General features: G+C 41.6%; 2 protein-coding genes across 3 annotated transcripts; one reads left to right on the top strand and one right to left on the bottom strand.

Moving 5' to 3' along the window:
• Positions 1 to 1195: 1195 nt before the first annotated feature.
• Positions 1196 to 26719, bottom strand: sh2d3cb (SH2 domain containing 3Cb). Of its 2 annotated transcripts, XM_084359194.1 has the most exons (12): positions 26645 to 26719; positions 21961 to 22696; positions 15621 to 15660; positions 14252 to 14380; positions 12335 to 12729; positions 11384 to 11487; positions 4544 to 5010; positions 4287 to 4402; positions 3902 to 4073; positions 3348 to 3459; positions 3047 to 3253; positions 1196 to 2913 (listed from the first exon to the last, which is right to left on the bottom strand). In XM_084359194.1, the coding sequence occupies exons 1-12, from the start codon at positions 26661 to 26663 to the stop codon at positions 2744 to 2746; spliced, it is 2667 nt and encodes an 888-aa protein (XP_084215320.1). In that variant the 5' UTR covers positions 26664 to 26719; the 3' UTR covers positions 1196 to 2743. The 2 variants fall into 2 exon arrangements, with proteins under 2 accessions (XP_084215320.1, XP_084215321.1); XM_084359195.1 differs by lacking the exons at positions 21961 to 22696; positions 26645 to 26719 and adding an exon at positions 20753 to 20873.
• Positions 5950 to 10126, top strand: LOC311260912 (UDP-glucuronosyltransferase 2A2-like). Its single transcript, XM_084359196.1, has 2 exons — positions 5950 to 6547; positions 8009 to 10126. Exon 2 carries the CDS (start codon positions 8023 to 8025, stop codon positions 9598 to 9600), a length of 1578 nt encoding a protein of 525 aa, XP_084215322.1. The 5' UTR covers positions 5950 to 6547; positions 8009 to 8022; the 3' UTR covers positions 9601 to 10126.
• Positions 26720 to 26791: the final 72 nt, after the last annotated feature.

The raw sequence follows: 26791 nt of genomic DNA, 5'->3' as shown, positions 1-26791 counted from the left end.
GCGCTTGCCAGAAGGCAGCTTCACAAACAGTTCATGGTTGGGGTGGTGAATGTCCGTCATGATCCTGGTCACTCTGCAGAAAAGTCACTTAAAAGATTTGTATTTGTAAGGAATTATATTCTTGCATATAAATTAAGTCCAGTAGAGTAAACATCATAGAAAATGTCATTTTTACCACAAAGGGTGGTGCCAATGTGGAAATTAAGGAGCTATGGTGCACGTGGGCTATTATACCTAAGTTAACTCATTCCATTACTTTGTTATACGTGTCTGTTGCTATTCTGCGAGGATGCCCAGAGCCCCATCTTGTCTTGTCAGAGCTCACCTTGTCTGTATGCCCTGGAAAGGAAATGGCTGAGTCTTAGCTGAGACAAACAAGGGGAAAACACAGATGTGTGCAGATGTGTTCAGTCCACTTAACACCTATTCAGCTTATGCACAGCTCATGGCTTCTTGCCAGTTGGCTGAGTGTGTTTTAACTTTGAGTAACGAACCAAAGTTTTTCTTCTAAAAACTGTAAAATGTTTGGCATCTGTCTGTTTCTATAAATTGCAGTATATATATATATATTCAATCTTCAGCCCAGACCTTTGTTCTGTTGTTTAGTTGTGTACTTACATTAACCCAAATGTTTCCAACAACATTCAATCCCAGATGAATCCATAATTTTAATCAAGGTAACGGTGGGCTTCATTTGATCTCCAGCTCAGGCCTGGATGCTCCCAGAGCCTCATTTATGCCATTTCACACATACTTCCAATGTCCAAATAATGTCTCTCTTTAATACTATGCATGGTAAAATAAACACATCTTTCACAAGCTGCATACAAATATAGACTTTACCCTTCAACACTCTCGTTTATCATGTTACAACACTCCAGATAAGCTTGGTTTGACACATTATTGTCCATTATGTAAGGCATTAGTGAAAGATGCCCAAGCAGAGATTGTTTTGTGCTATGGCTGTTCCATTGGTCTGTAGTGTGTGTGTGTGTGTGTGTGTGTGTGTGTGTGGTTGAATGTTTAATTGAAGCACTTTGAGAAGTTGGTAGTACAACAGCGCTATATAAACACAATCCATTGCCATCTCAGACCTCTTCAAATAAGTGTAGGACAGCTGTATGGGTCAGGCATCAGGCGTGTTTCTGATGGATATACATTATAAACAGTTTGATTCAATAAACTGGCTTGACAGTGAGGTAAACATGTTTATTTTGTTTTCACATTTCAGATAAATATTAGACATTAATACTGTGTAAGGTAATAGAAATGCTCTGTACCTGTGGGCTGCACTCGTGTGGTTGGGGTCAGCTCGCTTTCAGTTCACTCACATCATTGACATAGAGATAATCACATATACAGTATGAGAAAAAGGACGTTGTAGCAGAAAGTGAAGTGACCCCAGCACTGATTACAGCACCTGTAATCTCATTAAATATTCACTTCAAATAATAAATCCTAATGATTAACACATGGTGATAAACGTAATACAAAATATGGAAATGTGGATAGAATGTTATTTTGTTATTGGTTGTACAATATGACATACACTTCATACAGTCCTACATTTAGGGAAGGTCCAGCCTTCAGGCAGATATAAACACATTTCTATACAACAGACTGAGGCACAGCCTCGTCTCAGGAACAATTTTCATGAAAACAGGTCTCAGGCTTCTTGTAAAATTAAAGTGTTTGTTTTTCTCCTGCAGAACAAAACCACTGTACCACAACAGAACCTGGCGCAGTACTGCATATATACACTGGTATTTTCACATTTTGGTTCACTGTGGGACAGATGAAGTCCTCTGGTAAGAAACTTAAACATATTAAATAAAAGATGGTGGCAGGATAAAGTGGATTTCCACTGAAACATTTAAGTTGTTCACGTCCTCAGTTAAGAATATAGATAGTGGTAAACAAGACTGTGATGAGGATGGTAAACAAGGGCTTCACCAATTATTTAAATTAAATGATCTGCCGATTATTTTTTGCGATTTAGCAAAAAATAGCTTCTTTTGTCCAACAAACGCTCCAAAACCCAAAGACTCTTCATTAACTGACATAAAGTACAACAAAAAGTAGCAAATCCTGACGTTTAAGAAGCTGGCACCAGCGAATGTTTGACATTTTGCTTGAACAATGACTAAAATATTTAATCGATTATCAAAATAGCCGGCAAGTAATTTTCCTTCAAACTGACTAATGGTCTAGCTGTAAATTCTGCAGCCTCTTGGTTTGTATTTGTTGTCCTCCAGGGTGCAGTACCGCCTCACACTTACAGTGCCTCCACCATCCTGCTGCAACTCTGACTTTAACATGAACTCTGCTTTGCGTTTGAACATTAAAGGAACTGAAATATTAGAAATGAACCATTTAGCATGAGAACAAATTAGAAGCTAACATTCATCCTTCTGATTTGCTTTTGAACAAGAATCTGAATCCCAACAAGCTCCAGAGAACCAGGTGAAGAGTTGGTTTCACCCTCGGCTCTCACAGTCTGTTACATGTGGGCAGGATTTGACCCACAAAGGCGGCGTACTGTTTGAGACTAGATGCTTATAAAGTGTTTGTGGCTGGAGTCTTCCTGTTTCAAACATCATGCTCTCCCTTTTAATGCCTTGCTCAAGTTCGACTGGAAGGTCATCAGAACTGCTAGGAGGAGCTGCTCAGTGACCAACGGACTGTCACATGTAGAGTTAAAAACCGACAGGGTGCTCATCCTGGATATACAAACAATCTGTGGTCAGCGTGGTCTGACAGGTGGCTCCAGCTTGTTGGACAAGGCGGTCAGCACCTGGTCAAACTTGGCGTATCGCAGAGCCTGGCTTTCCTTGGCTCCCCTGCTGCCCCACAACAGCCTCATCTGGAAGTCAGTCAGGAAGAGCTCCAGGACCTCCGCCTGCTCCTGCAAACCTGCAACAGCCATCCTTTTTAGTGTAGCAACAATAATTTAGTTCCTGCTGATTTTTTTTCAGTTTTTCTTTAATGTCTTGAATAAAACAATATGACAAAAATGTAATAATCTTCTGACAATCAACGACATTACCTTGGAGTTTGCTCTCAGCGTTGGAGCGGTAGATGCCCCCCAGCTGTGCGATGGTCCTCGCCGCCCCCAGGTGGAACATGACCACGTCCACCCCGACTTCCACCGTCTCCCACGGCTCTGTCCCCTCACCCACCGCCATGCTCTTCTCCAGCAGAGACAGGAGGGGTAGGACGTGGGGGAAGGTGGTATTGGACAGCGGACAGCTTTCTGTCGGACAAATATACAGACAGAGTCAGTGTTGTTTGTGAGGAAGGTGACCATCATGTTTTTTAGTGCTTGAAACGTGTGGTAGGGCCTCTACCTCTGCCGTCGTTCAGGCTCTTCATAAACGGCCTCAGGGTTTTCTCATAAAGGATTGCGCCCTCTGTGTGCCGCTGCCGTAACGCCGTCCAGGTCTGCTCCAGACGGGACACCTGAGAGGCAGAAAAACATCACCATGAAAACCTGGCAGTGATGGTTTCAGATGTAGAGGTGGGGCTAGGGTGGTATACTGACTGTCCTTCCCTAGAGTCTGAAAATGATAGGTAGTTTTCTTTCTCTTGTTAGCTTGTCAGGTCAGGCTACCAACTTTTACTTAGAGAGCACAGGGCACAGATTACCTTATGGGTGAGCAATCTGTGCAGTTTTATACCATCAATAAAAGACAATAATGATAAAACTGTGGTGGTGCAGTTTTATTAATGTATGATGACAGTGCTCATTTTTATATGTACAGAGGGTAAAGACAGGGGTTATTCTGATGTACTAAGGCAGTGATGATAGTCAATATCATCACCTTCATTTGCCCATCATGAATTTAACAATAACCATAAATCAGCTTAAATCAAATATCCAGTCTGGGTGATGCATGTTTACCTGCGGCAGCTCCAAGGCTCTCATGACAGCAGCGAAGCCGAACATGTTGCCCATGGTGCTCTTGAGCTCCGCAGCGATTTGGATGATTTTGTGCAGCAGACCGGCCCTCTCCTCGGTCGTCCCAGTGCAGCCCAACACATCCACAGCCAACATGGTCGCCATGGTTTGGAACCTGCAGTTGGGAGGAAGAGATCATTCAAAGATGTACTTTGTCCGGTTTAAGTCAACCTGCTAACGTTTGACGTGTAACATTTAGCATATTAGCTGGCTGAAACTTTCACTGTGGCTTTCCATAAGAGAGCAAGCTCTGTTCAGTACCAAACAGCTGGCTGGACGTTGTTGTCGATTTGTGTTGAGTGTTGTGGATTTGTAAACCGCAACTCACCTCTCCAGCAGGTCCAGTCTCAACTGTTGGCCATGTGGCAACGTAAGCAGCTCCATCCCAGAACTAACTCCCATCATCCTTTGCACCTCCGGAGTCACCTCCAGAATTCTGGCCACCTGGGAGACACAGAGACATGATTACTGGTCCACTCCTGGCTTCTTTAGTCAGCGACAACTGTATGAGGAAAAGAAGCATTCCTTTGCATACTTTTGCATTGTAAATTGTTATTTTAGCCAGAGTTGACTTTTAAACAGTACCATGCAGTCCGCCTTGGTGATGTGTTTGGCCGCTGTCCTGGGGTCGACCTCAGCCAGCAGCTCCTTCACCCTCCGCAGGATGCCCACCTCCAAAGGCTTATTCTCCTTGGGCATCAGCGGTGACTGGTACCTGCTCGGTTTGAAAGATGAGACAGTCTCTACCACCGGTGAGAAGTACACGTTCCCCTCCTCTACCCTCAGTGGATCGATGCCCATTGACCCTTCCTCCGCCCGCAGCCTCTCCACGTAGCTCTGAGGGCCGGGGTACAGCTCCGTGTAGCAGTTTCCACCTGCATCAGAGGATGGGGAGTCATGGTTCAGATGAGGTTGGGGTCTGTCGTTTAACTGTCTGTGGAGGGTGCTACTGGGAGAGGGCATGGGTCCGGCGGTATCCAAACGCCTGGGGAGGGACGGGGATGGAGCCACGCTGGGTGCCCTACTAATGTTGGGACTTCTAGACTGTGGAGCTGGAGACAGAAGGAAAAGGAGAACATTTATTAACTCTTTGTACACTTATGTCAACACCAATTACTCTTTGGTCCCATCAAATGTTGAAGGTATTAGTCCATTGGTTCCTACAGCAGCTCTAGATTTAATCAACGTTACTCAAACAGGAGGAAATGGTGCTCCAGTGAGTATTTGTGTTGGCAGGACGGTGTTTGTCTGACAGAGTCAGAATCAACTACAGTGTGTGTGTTCATGGTGCATAAAGAACACGTCACCCAGTGTGAGGGTGTGGCTCATTGATGTATTTCTTTGAGGCATGATACATCCAGGAGACACCAGCTGTAACGGATGTGTTATTTGACCGTTTAATATTTCGTAACTTTGTTGCAGCTACACTTTAGTGAAGCCAACAAGTTGTTACTCTGGAATGAAAAACATCACCCAGCATTTAAGTTACTCCCACAAGTCTTATCATTTGATAAATTAAAGTCTATAAAGAAAAACTGTAGGTTTTTAAGATTTTTCAACCCCTTTTCTTTCACACAGGTCATTGACCCTTTTCTTTACAAAACTGTTCACCTCAGCTTCTGCGTGAAACATATTTGCTTTAATATGTAATTAATTTGTCTCGTAAACGAACACATCGACTGTTTTGAAGTCAATGAACGTTGTCATGTAGTTCATGCACATCTGGCATGAGCACATAGTTTGGTTACACAATGTGATGACCTTCAACTTACATTACACTGACTAAATCAGGACTATCCTGATTTAGTCAGGACACACTATCAATCTTAAAATGTCTTACTTTAACTGATCAAAGCAGATTTTAATTTTTTCCCCCTCTGGTATTTGTCACGACACTTTTAATTTTAATTTTACATGTCCACTTTAATGTTTATTGTTGCTGATCCTGTTTTTCTTTTATTAAAATAGTTTTCAGCTACATGATGGCTCGTTGGAGGTGCTGAAGCTCGGATTCAGTAATAAAAATAAACAGTAAAGTAACCGCACAGTTTGATCCATGTCATATTTATTTATTGAATAAAGCTTTCTGTCAGAGACCTTCATCAAGCATCTTTTACACTGAGTAAAAACTGTAACAGTCATTGACATTAGTGAAACTACAACTGTTACGTGTTTACAGAGATGACAGCAGGCAGGAAATGTGATTGAATAAGGTATAAAACAAAATAAATCTCTCCAGTCCTCTTGTCAGGTTTGTTTGCCTTTGCTCGCGTTAACCTGTGACCACAGATCTGACTTATCTCTACTAAATATGAAGTTCAAAGTCAGAGTTTGCCACGTGAGACTCCCTCCCAATCAGCTCTCACGTGTGTAACCAACCTGCTGCTGCTGCTGCTGCTGCTGCTGCAGCTGCATTACACACACCCTGAACTTTAGACCTGCTACTAGAGGAACAACACCCTCCGAGCTGCTCTGTCCGTCAAAGCTGGACGCCGGTCAGTCAGTCAGCTGTCTGCTGTGAGGGAGGCTGGACACACCAACAACAACAAGCTCACGGTGACACAAAATCCGTTGACTCGGACGCTCTCGGTAAGTTTGTAGATCAAAAATCTTTGCTTTAGAGGCTGAAATACACTGGTGGCATGTTAACACCAAGTTTTAAAACACTTACTGATCTTTCAGCGCAGTTGTTTTTCATGTTGGCTGTCGTGTATTACTGGAATGTATAAGTGCATCAATGGACTGTTCAGCTGAGTGCTTGCAGATGGATGCTATGGTCTCAAAGTCTCACCGAGCCATATACCACTTCCAGATGTTTCCTACTGACAAGCTCAACAACAACAACTGGACTGGACTTTATGTTTCATGACCCACGGCAACATGAAACATAATGAAACCCCCAAAAAAATCACTCTGCGTAGTTAAAGCAAGAACATTGACTAATTATTTTGGAAAAACATTTGCCTATCAGCTAACAAAACAGCCTCATGATTCCTGTTTACAGAAATGTACGAACAGCGGAAGAGTTTGACTCTTTTTGTCCTCACACAGAGAGAACATGCACTTGTATTCAGTACAGGCAGTCTTGGCCGTTAAAGTAGTAGCTACATGTTGTCTTTAGTAAACAAAATTACAAAACGTAGTCTTTTTCTCAAACAAAACATTATATAATGACATGTTTGAATGCCTTCGCGCAGCTAAAGTGGAACATTTCACTGACAGTCAATGGTCAAAGGACATTTAGATAGGGACCCTATCTAAATGTCCTTTGACCGTGAAAATACAAAATGCAGCTGCTATGAAACACTCTTTACAGGTTGACACCATTACTGAGCGCCACATGTAGTCGAGCACAAAGCTGTGAAACCCGAGAGTGGGAACATCCACCAGCAAACAGCCTCTGTAAACCTCCTGGGATTTAGCGGCTGGAAATCCCACACTGTGTAGTTGTGTAATACAGTAGGAAGCTCTTATTGAACTGTATTATGCAATTACCGGTATGCAAGTCTTGGAGCAGTGTGCTGAAAGAATAATGAAAATCCTCTATGGAAAGAATTGCACTGGTGTGCATCGGGTTTGTTTTGGCTGGGCTTTGCTTTGTTGGAGGAAGCCAGAGGGGAAAAGTGCATTCTGCCTTACCCCCTTACACTGCCACTTTGTAACACTGGCAGTCTGCTTTAATGGGTCTGGCTCAATATGGATTAATGATTTGTCCACATAAGGCATGTACACAAGTGTATCCTTTGAAGACTGATGATCTTGGTACTTGTTCGATGATTTTAAGGTGTGAGAGACCTTGTTCATTTGCCAGTGGGAGCCTTTATAGACTTAGATTATCGTTTAAGTGTCTTTGACTCTATTTTCACTTTTTCTTTCATCTCTCAAAGGTATTTAGTGTCTGGTGCTTTTTGAACTTGGTAAATAAATCTAGAGAGACAATTCTCTGGACCAGTTTCTTTACATCTGCCCATCTAAGCCGTTTGTTAGGTGGATGCATGCTGCATAATTGTAAAGCCTTGACAGATCTAACATCCCTACATCTCTTGTCAGAATCTCTTTCAGAAATGCACCGACCGACCTTGGTGGCACTTGTGGTGCTGCTCTGCTCTTTATCCTTGGTAGATGGAGGGAATGTCTTGGTGTACCCTGTGGACGGAAGCCACTGGATCAACATGAAAGTCCTCATCGAGGAGCTTCACTCCAGAGGCCATGAAATCACGGTGATGCGGCCATCAGACAGCTGGTACATCAAGGAAGAGTCCCCATATTACAAGTCCATCACTATATTTCCTTCTGGTTTTGATGAAGATCAGTTTGGGTCATTTGTAATGAGAATGATGAACATGCGGCGGGACGGTGCTTCACTTTGGAGCCGTATATCTCTGGAGTACGAACTGTTGGAGCAGTTCTATCAGATGCATAAGCTGTCGCTTCAGATGTTGGGGGAGATGTTTGAGAATACCACAATGATGCAGGGATTCCGTGATGCAAAATATGATTTGGTTCTGACGGATCCTGCACTTGGTTTGGGGGTGCTTCTGGCTCACCGTTTGGGTCTTCCACTTGTCTTTAATGTTAGGTGGACCGTTCAGGGTGAGGGGCATCATGCAATTGCACCTTCCCCATTTTCCTATGTCCCAATACCAGGGACAGAGCTGACTGACAAGATGACATTTCTCCAGCGGCTCAAGAACCTTCTTTACTTTTTCTTCACTCGTTTTCAAATTTGGTATGTCACAGACCCACACTACATACCATTTGTCCAGCGTTACTTCGGGAATGATGTGCATTACATGGAGCTGTTTCAGTCTGCAGACATCTGGCTGATGAGGAACGATTTTACCTTTGAGTTCCCACGACCCACCATGCCAAACATCATCTACATGTCAGGATTCCAATGCAAACCCTCCAAGCCGCTGTCTAAGGAACTAGAGGAATTTGTCCAGAGCTCTGGTGAACATGGTGTCATCGTTATGACATTAGGAACCCTGGTGTCAAAACTTCCCGAGGACATCACCGAGGAGATTGCCGCTGCTTTTGCCCAACTTCCTCAGAAGGTGATCTGGAGGCACAAAGGCAAAAGACCATCCACCCTCGGCAACAACACCTTACTCGTCGAATGGCTGCCTCAAAACGACCTCCTGGGACACCCCAAGACCAGAGCTTTTGTCGCTCATGGCGGCACCAATGGAATGCAGGAGGCAATCTACCACGGCGTCCCCCTGGTCGGCCTGCCACTCATGTTCGACCAGCAGGACAACTTCTTCAGGATGAAAGCAAGAGGTGTGGCTAAAGTCCTGGACATTACAACTGTGAACAAAGACAACTTCCTGGAGGCGCTGAAGGAGGTTCTCTATGAGCCGACCTACAGGGAGAAGATGAAAACACTGTCCAGCCTGCACAGAGATCAGCCCATGAAGCCACTGGACCGCGCCATGTTCTGGATCGAGTTTGTCATGAGGCACAAAGGTGCGAAGCATCTAAGGACAGACTCTTACAAGATGTCCATGATCCAGTACCATTCGATTGATGTGATGGCATTTCTGTTTGCAGTTATTTCGCTAGTAATTATCGTTTTCATTTCTGCAGTCAAGTTTCTGTGGCGGAGAGTGTTTTGTCGAAGCAAAGCCAAAAAGGAATAATGAGTATGGCAAGATAGTCATGTCACATCTTCGGGATCCTGATTTCTCGTGAACAAAACAACAACATTTGTAAACTGTTCTGTATTTAGAGTCTTACACTGGTACCCTAACATGCCTGAGTGTGTTAGCTGAATGCACCCACGAACCTCATACGTCACAGTTCTGTTTGTATTTTTGTTGGTTTGCAGGACATTTAAAAAATCTGTAAATAATTTAAGATTACATTTGTAACAATTTATTAATCCATATCCAGGAATAATTTTGAAGGATTTCTTGCAAGTTTTTAAAAAATATTTTACATCTTACTCTCATAAACTACTGCATTTACTTGACTGAAAGTGTCGCATTTATCTCGTGATTGTCTATCAATAGGCCTTATTTTGAAGCTTTGTTTTACACATGTGAAGAGTAGGTCTTGTGTACTGCACAACCATGCAACACATTCACTGCTTCACAAAAATGTGATCATATATATGTGTACCTTTGATTACATTTAAGGATTCAATAAACGAATCATCATTTGCCACCAGTCTGCAATTTTTTGTATTCTAGCTGCTCCATGGACAACACATGTACACAGCATTTAATTACCTATACCAACAGCTTTTTCTACTTTGTATTTTTTAGTGGTAATTGAAACAAATATTTTGTTAAACAAATTTTAAAAATAAAAATAAAATACATTTTTCCATCTTTGTCTAGTTCTGTATCAAACATCTTATAATCCCTTGTATTTTCTGCTATACTGAAGGAAACAACGGATCATACAGCTGTGTGTGTTTACTGCACGGACATTAAGGCACAAGGACAAGAACATTTTGTGTAAACGCTTAATAAGAATTATTGTCTCTGTTAAACAAAGGATAAATACATTATTACTGCTGTGTGCCTTGAAGTAGATGGTATCATTGAGAAGAACTACCAAAGCTCAGCAGCTTATCGGTGTCTTCTTACTTATATCGGTGGATTAGTTTTGGGTTATTGGAATCAGATAGCACTCGTAGGGAATGCCATTGTGTTTGAAGTTTCTGTTTACTTCTCACATTCGCTTACTGCTTTACATCACATAGGACATTTTACCATGCCGTCATGTTGAGACATTATATGATATGATTTTTTTTTCTATAGGATAATTGTTATTCGAGAGCCAACACTGTGAAGAGACAGTGACAGTAACAGGTACCCTCAATGGAAATGTAATTATTGTAAATAACAACTATCAACAACTGATGCAAAAATATATAGCTATAAAGCTATACAACTATAATTAAGAACTTTAAACTATCAACAAACTTTTGATGAAGAAGTGTGTGTGGTTGAGCACTTCTTTACCTGGAAAGTTAAATGGTTTATCTTTTGACATTTCTTTACCGGAGTATCTTGTTATAAACATATATATCTGTAATTAACTAAACCATCAGCCTTGAATCTGTCAGGCTCTATTTGACACAGAGAGAGTCTATAAAATAAAAACATTTTAAAATGTTTTTTACTCAAACTCCACTAGTTGTGCATCAGCAGTGTGTGCCTCCTTGGCCACAAAGTAAAACTACCAAAAACTCACTATGAACTGACAGTGGGCCTGTTGGCCTGAGGGAATAAATCTAATTTAAATGATTTACCCAAATAATCAACCGCCTACTCCCTATTAATGATTTAACTGTTTTACTGGCTCACATTTAGAACAGAGCATCAAAAAAAAAGAGCAGACAGAGTTTAGTTTAGTATTCAAGTTGAGTTTAGTTTAGTATTTAAGTTTAGTTTAGTTTAGTATTAAACTCACTGTTGTTGTACGTCACAGAGAGAGAGGATTCTCCAGCAGTCGGCAGAGTCCGGTCGTCCTGCTCTCTGTTTCCATCTGCCCCCCTGTGGTGGAGAGAGGAAGGACTGTATGGAGACAGACAGAGAGAGACAGATGGCAGATCATCACGACACTGGAAACAGTATCTCATTTTGAATCTGTAACTCATGCTCATGTTTACTCTCTCAGATTAAAAGAAAATGATGTAAACAAAGAGTTCTGTCTGTGTGTCATGGTGCTTTTTCATTGTTTAAGTGATTTATGAAGGCAAAGACTCAAAACTTTGTTGGTTGCAAATATAATATTTTGGGGTTTTGGATATTGGTCAGACAAAATAAGCACTTTGAAGATGTCTGTGAAATTGAAGATTGATTGATTGATTGACATTTTTCACTATTTTCTGACATTTAATAGACTCATCAGTTAATCAAATGATCAAAATAAAAAATATTTGAGAGATGAGTGACATGACCATTAATTGCAGCCGTAGATCTTTTCAGTAACCAGAATTGCTGCATCACGTAACCCACAAAATTCTAATCAGTTCATCCCTGAGTCATAGTGGATACTTAAAGCAAATTTGAAGAGATTCCCTCAAGGCGTTTCTGAGATATCACATTCACAAGAATGAGGCACCATAAGGTCACAATGACCTTGACCTTTGACCTCCAAAATCTAATAAGCATCCTCGAGTCCAAGTGAACATTTTTACCAAATTTGAAGAAATTCCCTCGAGGCGTTCTTGAGATATTGCGTTCACAAGAATGAGATGGACAGACAACCTGAAAACATAATGCCTCAGGCCACGGCTTTCAGGGTGTGGAGGTATAAATATAGGATGTTCTGGTAGTCTGGGAAAAAATACAATAATGGCAGCATAATCTCAGAGACTCTGCCTGAAAAAAGTCCTCTGTGTTGTGAGTGAAACCTCACCTTCTCGGACAGACCCTCTCCTCGCCGCTCACGCTGCCGTTCATCAGCCCTTTGTGGCAGGACGGGGGACTGACGGCGGTGCAGAAGGAAGTCTCCAGGTGGCTGAGAGGCAGCGTCCTGTTCACCGGCCGGTGAATCTGAGCTCCGCTCCACCGGGTCAGAGCCGCCCTGCCACCCACATAGAAGTGAACGAGAGCGGGTAAAGAGTCAAAGGCCTCGTCCTCCAGGCTGTACTGGACCCGAGAGTACGTCTCACTGGACTGAACCACCGTCTTCCTGATGACGAAGTGAAGTGTTTTCTGCTCCCAGTGGCTGGTGAGGACAAAGTCGCCCGGACTGGACTGAGAGTCTCTGATGAGGAAGTCGCCGTGGTTCACCACCAGGCTCTCCGACACCTGAGGAAACATTATAAATATGACGCAAGATAAATATCGGCCTGATATTGGGAAATTTACACTATCGGCTGTTTATTGGTATTGGTGAAATTCTAACTGATAAATAGAGCCAGTAACATTACACCGAGTTCTTCACATAGAGAAGAAGAAGAAGAAGAAGAGGAAGGAGAAGAAGAAGAAGAAGAAGAAGAAGAAGAAGAAGAAGAAGAAAAGGGAAACAACAACAACCCATACAGATTGGGTTTTTTTTTACAATTCCAGAGGAAGACAACATGACTGCAATTTGCAACACATGTTCTACAAACATTCACAGAGGAGAGAAAAGGTCAAGAGATTTGATAGAACAAATCTAATTAGAGCTTTGTAATATTAAATCATCCATCTTTGCTCACAACATCTCAGCCTTTCTGATTCAAATAAACTGCAGGACATGAACTTCTCTTTAAAAAACAAAAATTATCAGCTATCTCATTGGTATCGGGGAAAGAAAAAACATATTGTGCCCCCCTAATTATAATCTCTTTTGGTTATTGGAATTATATGTGACATTTTAACATTAATACATATGCAGTGATGTGGCTTCATCGCAAAGAGTTTCCAGTTGTAGGGTAAAGGTATGTTAGTTCCTATTAAATGAGTCCAGTCCTGAAATAAATGTATCTGCATTTATCTGTTTCTATTTCTGACTTGTACAATGAAGTGATTCAACAAGCTGTTCATATCTGCTTTTTCATGACAGAAATGCACTGTTTCCACATATAGAAGAGGCCCGATGTTAGTGTAAACCCTTCACCCAGAGTGTGAGCCATCAGACACTGTTGGGTCAATCCAGGAGGAAAAGGTTAATAAGATGAGGATATTTCATATTCAGTTCACCCCTCTGATACATGAGGTTGTCATGCAAAAGAGCTTGTCAGTCAGGTATTGTAAGATGATTAAAGGCTAATTCGGGTATTGCTGCTACACTTGCATTCACCTGCTGTAATGAATCAGTTTATCTAATGTTGGGTCAGAGCTCCCCCTTGTGGATGATCTACTGCATGACTCACTTAAAGATCAGGCTTTTGTGTGCAATGGGAATGTGTAAACTCTGCATATACACCCGGATCAATTGACTCTGCAGTACACGCAGGTTTTTATCACCTCTGCTCAGCTTTGATCTCATCATAAGACCCGGGGGAACACGCTAAATTACACCGTGTGAAGTGATCATCCGGTGGTGGCGCGTAAATGAGGAAGGAATTTGGGATGCGGACTGTTTTATTACTGGACACAGTGTTGGAGGTGGAGCCCCATTCATTCCATGTAAAATTGGTGGAATTACCCTTTAAGGTAGGCCTCCAGGTAATGAACGCCAGTCAGTGCAATCCTAAGTGACAAACACACATATTGTCTGTCTGTCTGTGTGTGTGTGTGTGTGTGTGTGTGTGTGTGTGTGTGTGTGTGTGTGTGTGTGTGTGTGTGTGTGTGTGTGTGTGTGTATGTGTGTGTGTGCGTGTGTGTGTCTGTGTTGGAGACAGACCTCCCAGGGGATGCGTCCGTGGTACCAGGCGTGGCTCTTCAGGTTGGTGCCGCTCAGCTTCAGCTCCTCCTCCAACTGCTTCCTCAGCTTCTCCGAAGCCGGCTCCAACCAGAACTTCTCTTTGGAGAACTTAAAGGGCATCACAGGCGCACAATCAGACACACAAACACACAGAGAGAACAACAACATGAGTCCAGAGCCTCATGTCCAGCGTCCGACTTTGGTTTCAACTCACGGCAGAACCAAACCAGACTCCTCTCTTTCCTTCAAAAACCTGCTTGAAATGTTCGTCCTTTGAGAGAAAAAGCATTGTGGGTAAATCTGGTCAAGCTGCAGCCTCCTCAGCTCTGTTTTTGTGTGAATATGTGTGTGTGTGTGTCTGTGTGTTAAGCGAGGACAGAGGGGGGAAGAGGAGGGAGGACGGACAGCTCTGGCATTCCCACACTGGCATCCACACTGGGGGCACCGGGGGCCCAAGACCCAAACCCATGCTGGAGTCTTACACTCGTCGCCATGGCAACATCATTGTGCGACTGGGGTCATCACTCAGTGGTGCTTTGTTGGACACGTCTTTATACAAACACACACACACAAAAACGAAGATACTGTATATCAAGAGCGTACACCAACGACGGGCTGGGAATGCTTTTGTTTTGGGACACACACACACACACACACACTAGTTACTGTTATTACACTGTTATATAGGTGACATGTTGTTTTTCTTCTCTGACACCTCCCACCCCTCACTTTTTGACAGAATGGTTTGTCCCACTGGACTGTGAATCAAGGGCTGGGCACCGGGCCAGGGCCACTTCAAAACAAAATAGGAAACAGTGTGTGTGTGTGTGTGTTTTTGAGGGGTAAAAGACCTGGAAGCCCCTAATGAATAGCTTTAATTTCATTAGCATTATCATTCATTGCCAGCTTGTACCATTCAGACGAGTGTGTTTGTCAAGTATCCAATTATAAGCCAATGAAGTGGAAATTCTCTCGTCCTCCGTGTCTCTTTCTACCTTTTCCAGGCAGCGCTGCCGGCCCGAATCGAGGCCGCCGCGGTTACCAGCGGCAACGGCTGCGGCGACTTCAAAGTGTTTCACCGCAGAGGGCCGCATACCCCGAGTCCTTTCTGTCACCCGCCCTGATTGAATTAGAGCCTGCGTGTGTGGAGGATCACAGCAGCAGACAGAAAAGAGCTTTAACTTAACCTTTACTGAGAGCGGTGCCACTGTTGGGAACAGAAAGAGTCTTGTCTGACAGGAGGAAGAGAGAAAGGCTCCACCGCAGCAAAAGGAAGTCACAGATAAACAAGATAAGTGTGTTACCCAAGATGAAAATAGATTTGAAGTCATGTAAAGAGGAAGCTCACCTTCACATATTCTCCACCGCTGTCTGTCAAGTTCTGCAGACTGAAAAAAAGAAAAAAAACACACGAGAGGTTTATGTCATAAATGCTCCATGCATGAATCTTCTCAATTATTATGTTTTATACACTGGAGAGCGTTCAAACACCGCTGTTCTGAAGTCTGCTCGTCCTGTACCTCCCATACAGTAAAGCACTTCATGTATCTATGGAGCTACTTTTGGGCTGCAGCAGCCATACAAGACAGAGTCTGCAACCATGAAAGTGGCTCTGTGAAGCTGTTCTTGGGCACAGCAATGCTAAATGCTAACACGATGATGCTGAACACAACGAACACAAAGTGCAGCTCAGGCTGATGGGATTTTCTTTACTTTGCAGGTATTTGGTTATAAATCAAAGTACTGGACAAAGTGAAATTTCGACTGAGGTCAGCAAAGTTGATGTTCATCCTCTGGAGACCATGATTATCTGAACCAGAGCTGATGCCAATCCTTCAAGAATATGTACAGGTGTTTGTTGAGATGTTTCAGTCTGGGGAAAAGCTGTGGACGGACAGACTTTGTTTCATTAACAATCCACAAAGTCCGCACTAAGCTAACATTTAGAATCTCGATGCGTTTGTCTCATCAAATTTTTGTTTTAGATGCTTTTATTTATTCATTTTTGTGGGTTTAGCAGTGCTTCGGCTTCTTTAAAGGTGAAATGTAGGTTGTTTCTAAAAAAAGAAACACTTTACTCATGTGGTCACACTTCTGTTTATTTCTGATTTGTGACTTTTACTTGTGGTATCAGTTCCTGCCTGTGTATCTTGTTCAGGGCACTCTTTTCCTGCTTAAATGGTAAATCAGTCATTTGAAAATATAGTTTCTTATGAAGTTTCCTCCACAGGGTAAAATGACTTATTGTGATGAAAAAACTTTTACTAGAGAGAACACTGAGTCTCACAGATACATCGGTATCATCATAGATGCTGTTCAATAAAAACTTTTATTGTTTCAGTGCACTGATGTCATGTTGGACAGTGTAAGTGTAAGTTTATTGTTAAACTGTAAAATATCCTGCCTCAGTTACATACGTATCTTTGACACAAGTGTTTGATAAGCACATTTGAGGGATCATTGCAAAAAATGTGCATTTATGTATTCAGTATATTCTGTGTATATAAGCATCCAAAAATCAAGAGCTGGTCAGACTCTAGAGGAAGAGTCATTAGGATTTATCTTCTGGGCACAATGAAAATCTGAATCAAACTATATTATAGCCCATCTTGACAGTTTTTCATACTCGATGCTACAGACACATTTTGGTTGGGAACAAAGAAGTATTTAGGTTGAATACCCGGCCCTAAGTATTTTAATAGCAGTAAAAATAGTAGTTGTAGTACTGGTAGCAGTAGTAGTAGTCATAGTACGCTTTCTGTCTCCTGCCTGTCCTGTTACACAACTCCCTGACAGCAGCCGTGTGTTAATCCGTCACCACCCAGCAACAGCTTGCAACACAACAAACTTCTTCAGGGAGGATGGGGAGTACTTGTACTGCTGTGCGAAACTGTTTTTCAGGACTGAAGCAAAGGAAACGTCTTTTCTCCCCAATGTCCATCCAGCAATCAAACCAGCTGGCTTCTTGCCAAGTCTGATGGTTCTGGGAGTTATAAAACTCAGCTCTGCTCTTTCAGCTGACATTAAAAAAAAAGGGAAAAACACTCAAACGGCAGTTGCGTTGTTTCTTTCTGACAGCAGTGATGTGAGAGTGTGAAACTGCACGTTGGCAATGGCTTTTTTTCTTGTCACTCTGCTCTTCCTCAAAATGCTGCATACTTCCACGAGTCCCGTCAAGGGAGGTGACCTTTTGTTCCCAAACACAAACTCTGAGAACGGACAGCAAACACACACACACACACACACACACACACACACACACACACACACAAGCAGATGCGAACACACAAGTAAAACACACTGCATGAGAAACTCCCTGACTGTTGTTCACAAACCGTATGTAGTCAGTGTTTTGTCCTGAACTGCTGCTTGTGTGTGTCTGGAGCCCGTCAGACTAAACCCTGGGCGACTCTCTGTGAGGTTTGAGAGGACGTGCATGTATTTATTTCCGACATTTTGTTTTCTCAAAACAAGTTGTGTTTTCTTGTGATTAGGAAATAATTATTTCATCAGCAAAAAGAAAACAGATCATTAAATAATCAGAGCTCCAAAGAAAACAAGTCTGATTTATTGAGATCAAGAAATAACTTCTCACTATCACGAGAAAACGTCTGAAAACGTTTCATCATCTGGCCCTCATTACAAGTCGAGCACTGGTTGAGCACAGAGTAACAGCTAATGTAAGAACACAACTCAACACAAGCTTTAGAGACTTGATAAAGCAGAGATGTTACATGTTATATCTTCAATTTATATGAAAGCACAATGTAAATCCTGGTGAATCAGAGAGGGAATGTGAGTGAATTGTTGCTTATCTGGAGAGTTGTGTTTTCTGAAATATGTTTTCTGAAATGTGGTTGTGTTTGGTAAAACATGTTTTCATCGTCTACCTTGTGCCTACATTCTTTAAGCATGACTGGATGTGTTTGTCACTAGTCACTTCTGAAAAGCCATTTTAATAACAAACTGGAATTGATTTCACAAGAAACAAAACGTAAAATATGAAGTTGTCTCTCTTTCTAGCTAGCCATTTTAACTGCACTCGGAGGACAGCCTCTGAGTGCAGCCCGACCTATACTCGATTTTTGGGCCCAATATTGGAAGTAAAAAATTCCGATATTGATAAATTGGCCGATATACACAGATTTTTGGCAATGATCACTTAAAAGTGATTATCAAACACTTGTGACAAGGACATGTAGTGGGAGCAGGATATTTTACAGTTAACAATAAACTTTGTTGTCTAAAATAACACCAGCGCACTGAAACAGTAAACTTCATTGTAATTGTAATAAATTATCCCAAGCATCTTTTTCTATCTCTGAGGTAATGTCACTGAACCGCAGCCACAGTGAAGAAGCATTGTCCACAAAAACCAGACTGCTCTGAGATCCCAGCGAGGGGGAAACTCCCTCCGCCTGGGGGCCGTGCTCCCCAAACCAGCATCAAATTTTACAACACTTCCTGCACCTTCAGCCAGCAGCTCCTAAACCCCTGCATGAGACACACTCATAACATCCACACACACACACACACACACACACACACACACACACACATACACTAGCTGTGGTTCAAAGCTCTCATAACCAAAAACAAATGTGACACCATCTACATGACTCCACACAGAGCAGAGACTGTCGAAGTTTACCACAGAGAAACAAACACAAAGTGGAAAAAGCAACAGTCGGTCAGCCTGTCTGACTTTTTCAATGAAGGTCAAGGTTAGCCTCAATAACCACTTCTGCTATGACTGATTCAGAAACTAGGAAACACAAACGCCTCTCTCATCATTACAGAAACCGGTTCAGTTCAGGAAATCACCAGCTGCTGATGACGACTGAATTACTGGATAAGCTGACATTTTGGCTATTCAGTCTGTAACGCATAAAACATAATTAAATAAGGCAGCTGCTAAATGACTTCATGATGGAGACGGAAACAACTCCCACTAAAGGTAGCCTAGCTAGCTTAGCGTAAAGGTGGCTAACTTGGCAGATCGCAGTAGCTGTTAATTAAGCTACATTTAAGTCACGTAAGCTTTTGAAATTTATCAAAAACATATTTTTTCGTTTGCAGTCACCAGGCTACAGCTAGCTTTAGCTATGATTTTCTCCTAGTTATCTGTAATTTAAAAATAACTATTTGTTATTTGACTAAATTAATTTGTGATGGAGAAGAACACAACTCATGCTATAGATAGCCTAGCTAGCTTAGCATAAAGGTAGCTTACTATCAGCTAGCTGATAGTAGCTGTCATTTCATTTTTGTGACTCTAATGAAGTTCATTTGATGTGGTGATTTAGCTACATTTAAGTCACATAAGTGTCTTAATTTAAATGTATTAAATTATGATTGTTATTATGTTTAAATATTAAAGGTGCAATATGTTATCATGCCCCTGCCCCCGTAGAGTTCGCTAATACAACCGCTAGCTGCACAGCTAACCGAGCTTACAGGCTAACAGCAGCTACAGTTGATAGATGATATGCAGCCCCCCACTTGTTTGGAGTATGAATTCTTACATATAGCACCTTTAATAGTGCTTGGAAAGATAAACTTAGCCAGAAACACTTAAAAGATTATTCTTATTCTTATTATTATCAATTTAAAAAAGGATTATTATAATTTTTTTAAACAATCTAGGCTTTTTAAGATGGACCAGAAAGCTAAAAGAGCACATTTTGCAGTTCATTCAGAGGCAGCGTGCAGAATTGGCATTTCTTATTGCGGTTTTGTGTTAATTCTCAGTTCTCGGTCAAAATAATGAGCCTAAACTGACAAAAATGAAACATTACAACCAATCGGTTTCACAGTTTGCTGCCCGGCCTGAAAGATTTTTAAACCCCTTTTTTTCAACTTCACTTCTCCTGTACTTCTGTTCTGACCTGGGGCTTCTGTAGTTTGGCAGGGCAGAACATTAGGTCAAAGGTCAAAGTCAGGTGTAAATCAGGACGGACTGAGGCAGGTAGGACAGACAGGAGAAAGTGAAACAGGCTGCCTAAACAAGTCTTATCACTGTTCTGACTGAAACCAGAGCAGGATCAAATTCCTGCTCTTATGTAACACTCAGTCCGGTCCAGTTACTGATCAGCCTGCACTGCTGCACACACACACACACACACACACACACACACACAGACTGTAGACAAGCCCGATAACCACTGACTTCAAATTCAACTAGTTGTGTTAAATGTTTTGTTTTACTGCATCAAACTCAGCTGAAACACGTGTCTGTCTCCGCTCTAAATGCACCAAACATGCAGGAAAAACCAATTAAAGTTCAACTATTAAGACAGTCTGTTCATGTCCGACCAGTAGATGAGTCCTGGAGCAGTTTAACAGCCGACAGATGACGGTGACATACCGCACATTCCTGCTCTGACAGGGAGATGCTGCTCAGACAAACTTCAACATAAACACAGTTACTGACTTTACATCAGTGAGGTTGAATGTAGTTCATAATAGTTTTCCTCTCACCTCCTCTCTCCCTCCCCGGGCCGGACTGACCGACAGTTAGCGTCCCCAACTTCACACATCTTCTCCCGCACAGTCCGACACGCACTGCCGCTGAGCTCCAACCAGCTGACTGACTGAACCTCAGCGGGCAGGCGGGGAGCCACTGCGCATGTGCACCGGCACAGTATTATATTATCATGACTTTTTTCTACCAATATGACGACTTAAGTTAATAAAACAAAACTCAGAAATAGTTATTTTTACCATAACTGAATAAACAAGCTGTTCTCAGAGGAGAATAAGGTCCCAGAACACTGTTTGAAGCTAGAGAGGTGGCAGGGTCCGCCACATATAAACAAAGTAAAACAGTATGAAACTGTGTTTTTCTTTAAGGTCAGTTTGTTTATTCAGTTTATTCAGTCCTGAAAACAAACAGTTTGTTTATTTAGTTTGTTTAGGCGCAAAAACAAAATCAGTCAATTAAGATCTTTCTCTTCTGATTAAAATTCCCTCCCCAAATACGACACAGTGCAGCTTTAAACTACAGTTAAATAATGCGTGTTTACGTATATTGAAACATACTATTATATATCAAGTATTTAGAGAGTATGCATTAGGGTAAGCTATATTTTCTACTTTTAAAAGTTGTTTTTCATTGTATTTTCTTTTTTCCTTTCCTTTTTTTGTTTCCCCTTTATTGTTTTTCATCTGTATTGGTTCATGACAGTAGTGCAATAAATGCTCAGACCTTTTTAGTGTATAATCACAACAGTAATAATATTAATAATAATAATAATAATAATAACATTAATAAAAGTTAGACATGCATTTAGAAATATACTTAAATTACCCATATAAAAGTACAGTTCAGAATCCTGTATGTTTTAGTATTATATACTGATGTGTTGAACGTTACAGCTGGTAAAGCTGCAGCTAATTTTAATGACTTTATATACTAGTAGCTGGGTAGCTTGTGAATTTACCCCCAGACAAGAAGAAGTCTTACGATTTTATATTGAAAATTCTCCAAACTAGCTAGTTTGCAGTGGAGACAGGTTGAAATAATCTCACTGCTGTGGCAGACTCTTAAACTCATAAGACTTAAAACCAGACAAGTGACGCTCATTCTTTGAATAGATGTCTGTTGTGCTAGTTGAAGAACCGGACCACAGTCTATTTCTGGGACCGTCACTACATCTACTGAAAGTCTAATAAATAAACTCTCTCACCTGTCAGTGCTCTCATTTTCAGGCGAGCCATTTACAGTCTTTGAGGTTTCCTGTGTGCTTGTGCTGCCTCGCTGCCTCTGTGTTTGGTCGTCCACCAGGTGAGTGTGAGCTGCTTCAGCTATCGGGTCCATCGGCACATACACATCCTGTGATGAAGACACTTTCGGGCCGTTGGTTGCCATGTTTGAAGGCTCTCTCACAGGTTTATCAGTTTCTAAAGCACCTATGCTCCATGATGGTGCCTCTTGGCTCTTAATGCGGTCGGCTGAAGGATCATTGAGGCGGCTCTGTGGCGCAGAGGTCAAAGGTGAAGCCCGGCTGAGCAGCGGAGTGGCGGGCAGCGGCCGGGCCGGCGCAGAAACAGGGTATTGCCGGTCCAGACTGGTCAAACTGTGGCTGGACAGGGCAGTGAGCAGAGGGGAGTCGCGGACATGTTCCCCCGCCTTCCACTGGCTCTGCCCTCCGCTCACCCCCTCCTCCTTCTTCTCCTTCAGGTCCTTGCAGCTCTTCTTCTGCCTCTGGCTGCGGGGCACAGTGCCCACATGTGTGTACATTTCGCTCGAGCTGGCATAAGTGGGGCTGTGGAGGCAGCTCTCCATGTCATCCACAGTTTGGCCTCCCACTGATGATACGGCACAACAGTGGATCCCATCCTGTTCTGGGGCCACCTTGATGTGGTGCTTATCTGATGGGCGGCGGATGGAGAGATTGGTGAGGCTCCCGAGCCATTTTAAACCTGGAGAGAAGAGATAGTTCATGAGGGTTGGCAGAAATATTCCTTTGTCAACTTTATTAGATATCAGAGTCCCAGGATGTAAATGAAGGCATAGTGACTTTATGAATTCAACAATAAGAAGGAGAAAACAGATACCTGCTTTTACACAATATACAAATCAAACAAATTGCTTAATGTTTTAGAAAGTGAGACAACTGTGGACATATACTCTCAAACTCTTTGGTTCGGAGTGAAATATCTCACAGCTGTTGGATAAATTGCCTTGAATTTGGTTCAGACGTTCATGTCACCCAAATGATCAATTCTAAACATGTCTACAGACTTTAGAAGCAGCGCGATTGCAAATTATGTCAACGCCTTTGATGATGCAAGGTGAAGACGTGACCATCTTATTAACGTGCCGAGAAAACAGGAAGGCCGTACTGGAGGGGAGTAATAGACAGAGCTGGAGGTATGTTTTAAAGGAACAGTTCACCCAAAAGAGAAACTCCAGTCATTATCTTCTCATCCACATGTTGTTAGAAAGTCTGTTGTCGTCCATAAAACATTTCTGGAGCTTCACAGCATAATAACGTTGTGGCATTCTCCTAAACAACTCAGGTAGATGGGGACTTGTTTGAAAACCCTTAAAAAACAACAGAAAAAAGATAATAAAATAGCTCCATGGGCCTTGTCCAACGTAATCGAAGTCTCTGTCGGCCCGAACTTCCCTCAGTCAAGATCGCCAATACTGCTAAATTAAGATTTCTGCTTTTTTCATTTTGTGTTGTGTTTCTGTCCCCATCTACTTCAGTTGCTTACAGTAGGAGAATGCTGTGAGGCTGTTTTTGCTGTGAAGCTCCAGTAATGTTTTGCAGACTATGAAACGTTGAGTAGATAATGACTTAATTTTCATTTTTTAGGTGAACTCATCCTTCATCAGTCAGTGGCCGAGCATTCACACACACACTGTCGGTTGTTTCTCTGTTTATCTATATTTCTGCTTCAAAGCCTGAATTTCCCCTCCCTTGAATTCATGTTAGCCTCAGCTGTACTTGTTATCTTATGTAAACTCCTGTCAGTCTCCAAATTCCCCTACATTTTTCACGTGTCTTCTGAGTTTGGCATCTTTTTAAATTTTGTTTCTATGACGACGGATGGTTTCAAAGAAATCATGCTAAAATCTTTCAACAGCTTTGAGTCTAAATGACAAATGTCTAATCGACTGTGACGTGCGTGTGCACATCCGGCTGAACTCTGGACTTGATGCGATGATGAGAAGTCTGTTCTGACAGGCTGAATGATGAAGTGCAGGATATGACTTTGTATTCTTTCACAACATGGGGTTTCTTTCACGCAACTGTTTTACTTCATTCAGTAAAACACAAAGAATGATTGACAACCTTGTTATCTAAGCTGTTTAAAGAAGGCAATGTATTAGAAGTGTAGATTATATTGCATTCACCTGCTTTTTTCTGAATACGGTCTCGGTCAGGTTTTACATTATTCCTTCTGTGAGATACATTTTAAAGATAATTAAAGAATAATGTGAGACGTTTGAGTCACCAGCAGCTGCAAACATTTAATTTTCACTTCGTCTTGTGAAAAACAAAACATGTTTTCTTTTCCGTAGAGTCATCTCAGGAATGTTGTTGTACCCTCATCTGCTGAAACTCTCATCGTTTCTATTCTGAACTGCCGCCCCTCGAGCTCTGAGCAGTATTTGATTATGTTTCTGCCCCTGGGACCTATTAGACTCTGAAAACACTGATGGATATTTATTTCCTCAGCTAAATATAGACTAATGATTTTGTGCAAGAGACAGAAAGGGGACCGTGGAGGTGCAGATGCAAAGAGGCTACTTTTTTTATTTTCACAGAAGACATGTAATGGACTTCATGCAGCCAGGCTTGCTTGCTTCTAGTCTTTGTGCTACGCTAGGCTAAACACATCCTGGATTAGTCTTTTTACTGGTCTGATATCCATATGTTTCTTTAATCGATTCACATATCCAAAAATAGTACAGAATAGTGTCGAGCGTGCATAATTTTTGGCTGGATAAAGGTTGAACTAACCTCCGTCCAAAGATTCACATCAGCAGTTAGTCTAGTCAGAGTAAAAACATCAATGTGGCTCTAAAATGACAATGTTTTAATGGTTCTATTATTTATCACACAACTAAACTGACTTGACTTGAACACACAGAGACTTGTTTACAGTTTCAGTCCCGTTTTCAGGCCTAATTCAACTGAATGAACCTTCAGATGCATCACGGCTGAAATTCAGCTTTAAATAGTGAACGACTATCGAGTCCAGCAGCCGAAGAAGAGAGGCACAGTGAGCTGTTGTCCTTTTTAGACATTCGCTGTCTTTTCTTAGCTCAACTCTGTGCTAAACTCTGCACTCGGCCGGCCCGCTGTCCATTCACACTGCACAAAGACGAGTCTATGCTTCATTTACAATGGACCAAAAAACTGTTTGTAAGTGGAACAGTGAACAAAGAGCTAACACACACACACACACACACACACACACACACACACACACACACACACACACACACACACTCACACACACACACACACACACACACACACACACTCACACACAAACACACACACGCACAGTTAAACAAGTGTCAATAGATCACATTCTTTTATGGGATTGTACAAATAAATTTGCGTCAGCCTTTACCCTGACTCATCGTTTTCTAAGAATCAATTTTCCAGCGAAGGAAAGAGAAGTAGTTGTACAATCACTCAAGTACTCTGTTTCTCTTTATTGAGTATTTCCATTTTCTGTTACTTTACAGTTGTACTCAGCTGCACTTCAGAGGGAATATTGTACTTTTTACTCCATTTATCTGACATCAGTTGGAACCGTTCATAAACGTATGATGAGCTTCTAAAACAAAAAAACATTGTCAAATATTAAAGGGGCATTATGTTGTTTTGGTGAAAGAAATTCAAACTCACAATTTTAATATTTACAATACTAATGAGATAATAAATTATATTAATAAAATATTTATTTTTCCATAACTGAATAAACAAGTTGTTCTCAGAGGAAAATAAGGTCCCAGAACACTGTTTGAAGCTAGAAAGGTGGCAGGGTCCGCCACATGTAAACAAAGTAAAACAGTATGAAATTGTGGTGTCCTCAGTTTGTTTATTCAGTTTATTCAGCATTGCCCAAAACTACATAATGCACCTTTAAACCAATGCTTCCAAACCTTTCTGTGGCAGCAGAAAATACCAGAAAAACAACACCACAACAAAGATAAGTATATAAGTATAAGTAAAGACTTATTATCAGTTACTCACACTTACAGTATTCAAATTAAAAGTACTCCTTTTGCAGAAAATAAGCCCTTGTGATAAATATATTGTAATAAATTACAGCTACTTGTTTAACTACTTTATACACAGTGAGTAGTTTACCAACCCAGCTGCTGTGAAATGATTAACGGGTGATGAAAGAAAAAAAAACACTTTCTGATACATAACATTGGATTCATTGTTCCGATTTTTCCATAATATTTGCTTTTTTTTTGCGAAATATAGAAGTGTTGAACCTCTTTGGGCCTCAAACATGAATCTGTGTCTCTGTGATGGATCATAGACATCTGAAATGTAACAACAAGCCACAACACAACTGTCTTCATACAAGGTACCACTGGTTTAGTTATCAAAAATGTACTGAGTTTTATAAGCTGATATCTTTCTAAAGTAATTAAAGCTGTCAAACACATGTAGTGAAGTAAACAGTGCAATACCTCCCTCCCTGAAATGTAGTGGAGCAGAACTATGAAGTAGCATAAACTGGAAATATTCGTCCACTCTGTTGTTTTGTCATATAAGGACTCAGATATTATATAATATTTTGCGATGATGTCAGGTTTGTCTAATGATAATGTGCCCAAATACCCTCATATTGCACAACAACGCCACAAAGTAAAATATAACTTACTCAGTTTTCGTTTGTTCATATTTCAGACGTTGACTTCCTGATACACACATAAAACTGCCATAAAAACCGTATCTTCCACTTGTTGCTGCTGTGTGCCAATGAGCCGCATGCTCAACAGAGTGACTCTGCTTCCTGTCTTCTCAAAGC

This window comes from Pagrus pagrus (assembly GCF_965226575.1).
Source record: "Pagrus pagrus genome assembly, chromosome: 8".
Taxonomy (NCBI): Eukaryota; Metazoa; Chordata; class Actinopteri; order Spariformes; family Sparidae; genus Pagrus; species Pagrus pagrus.
The sequence above is the reverse complement of the archived record's forward strand: the minus strand, read 5'-3'. Positions and strand labels throughout refer to the sequence as shown.

Bases quoted from the DNA above. Each gene is read 5' to 3' on its own strand.
- sh2d3cb (XM_084359194.1), bottom strand. The intron at 11,488-12,334 runs GTGAGGTTTCAC...GTCTCCATACAG, and splicing joins GAGAGGGTCTGTCCGAGAAG to TCCTTCCTCTCTCCACCACA. The intron at 5,011-11,383 runs GTGAGTTTAATA...TTCTGTCTCCAG, and splicing joins CTCTGTGACGTACAACAACA to CTCCACAGTCTAGAAGTCCC.
- LOC311260912 (XM_084359196.1), top strand. From the start codon at position 8,023: ATGCACCGACCGACCTTGGTGGCACTTGTGGTGCTGCTCTGCTCTTTA.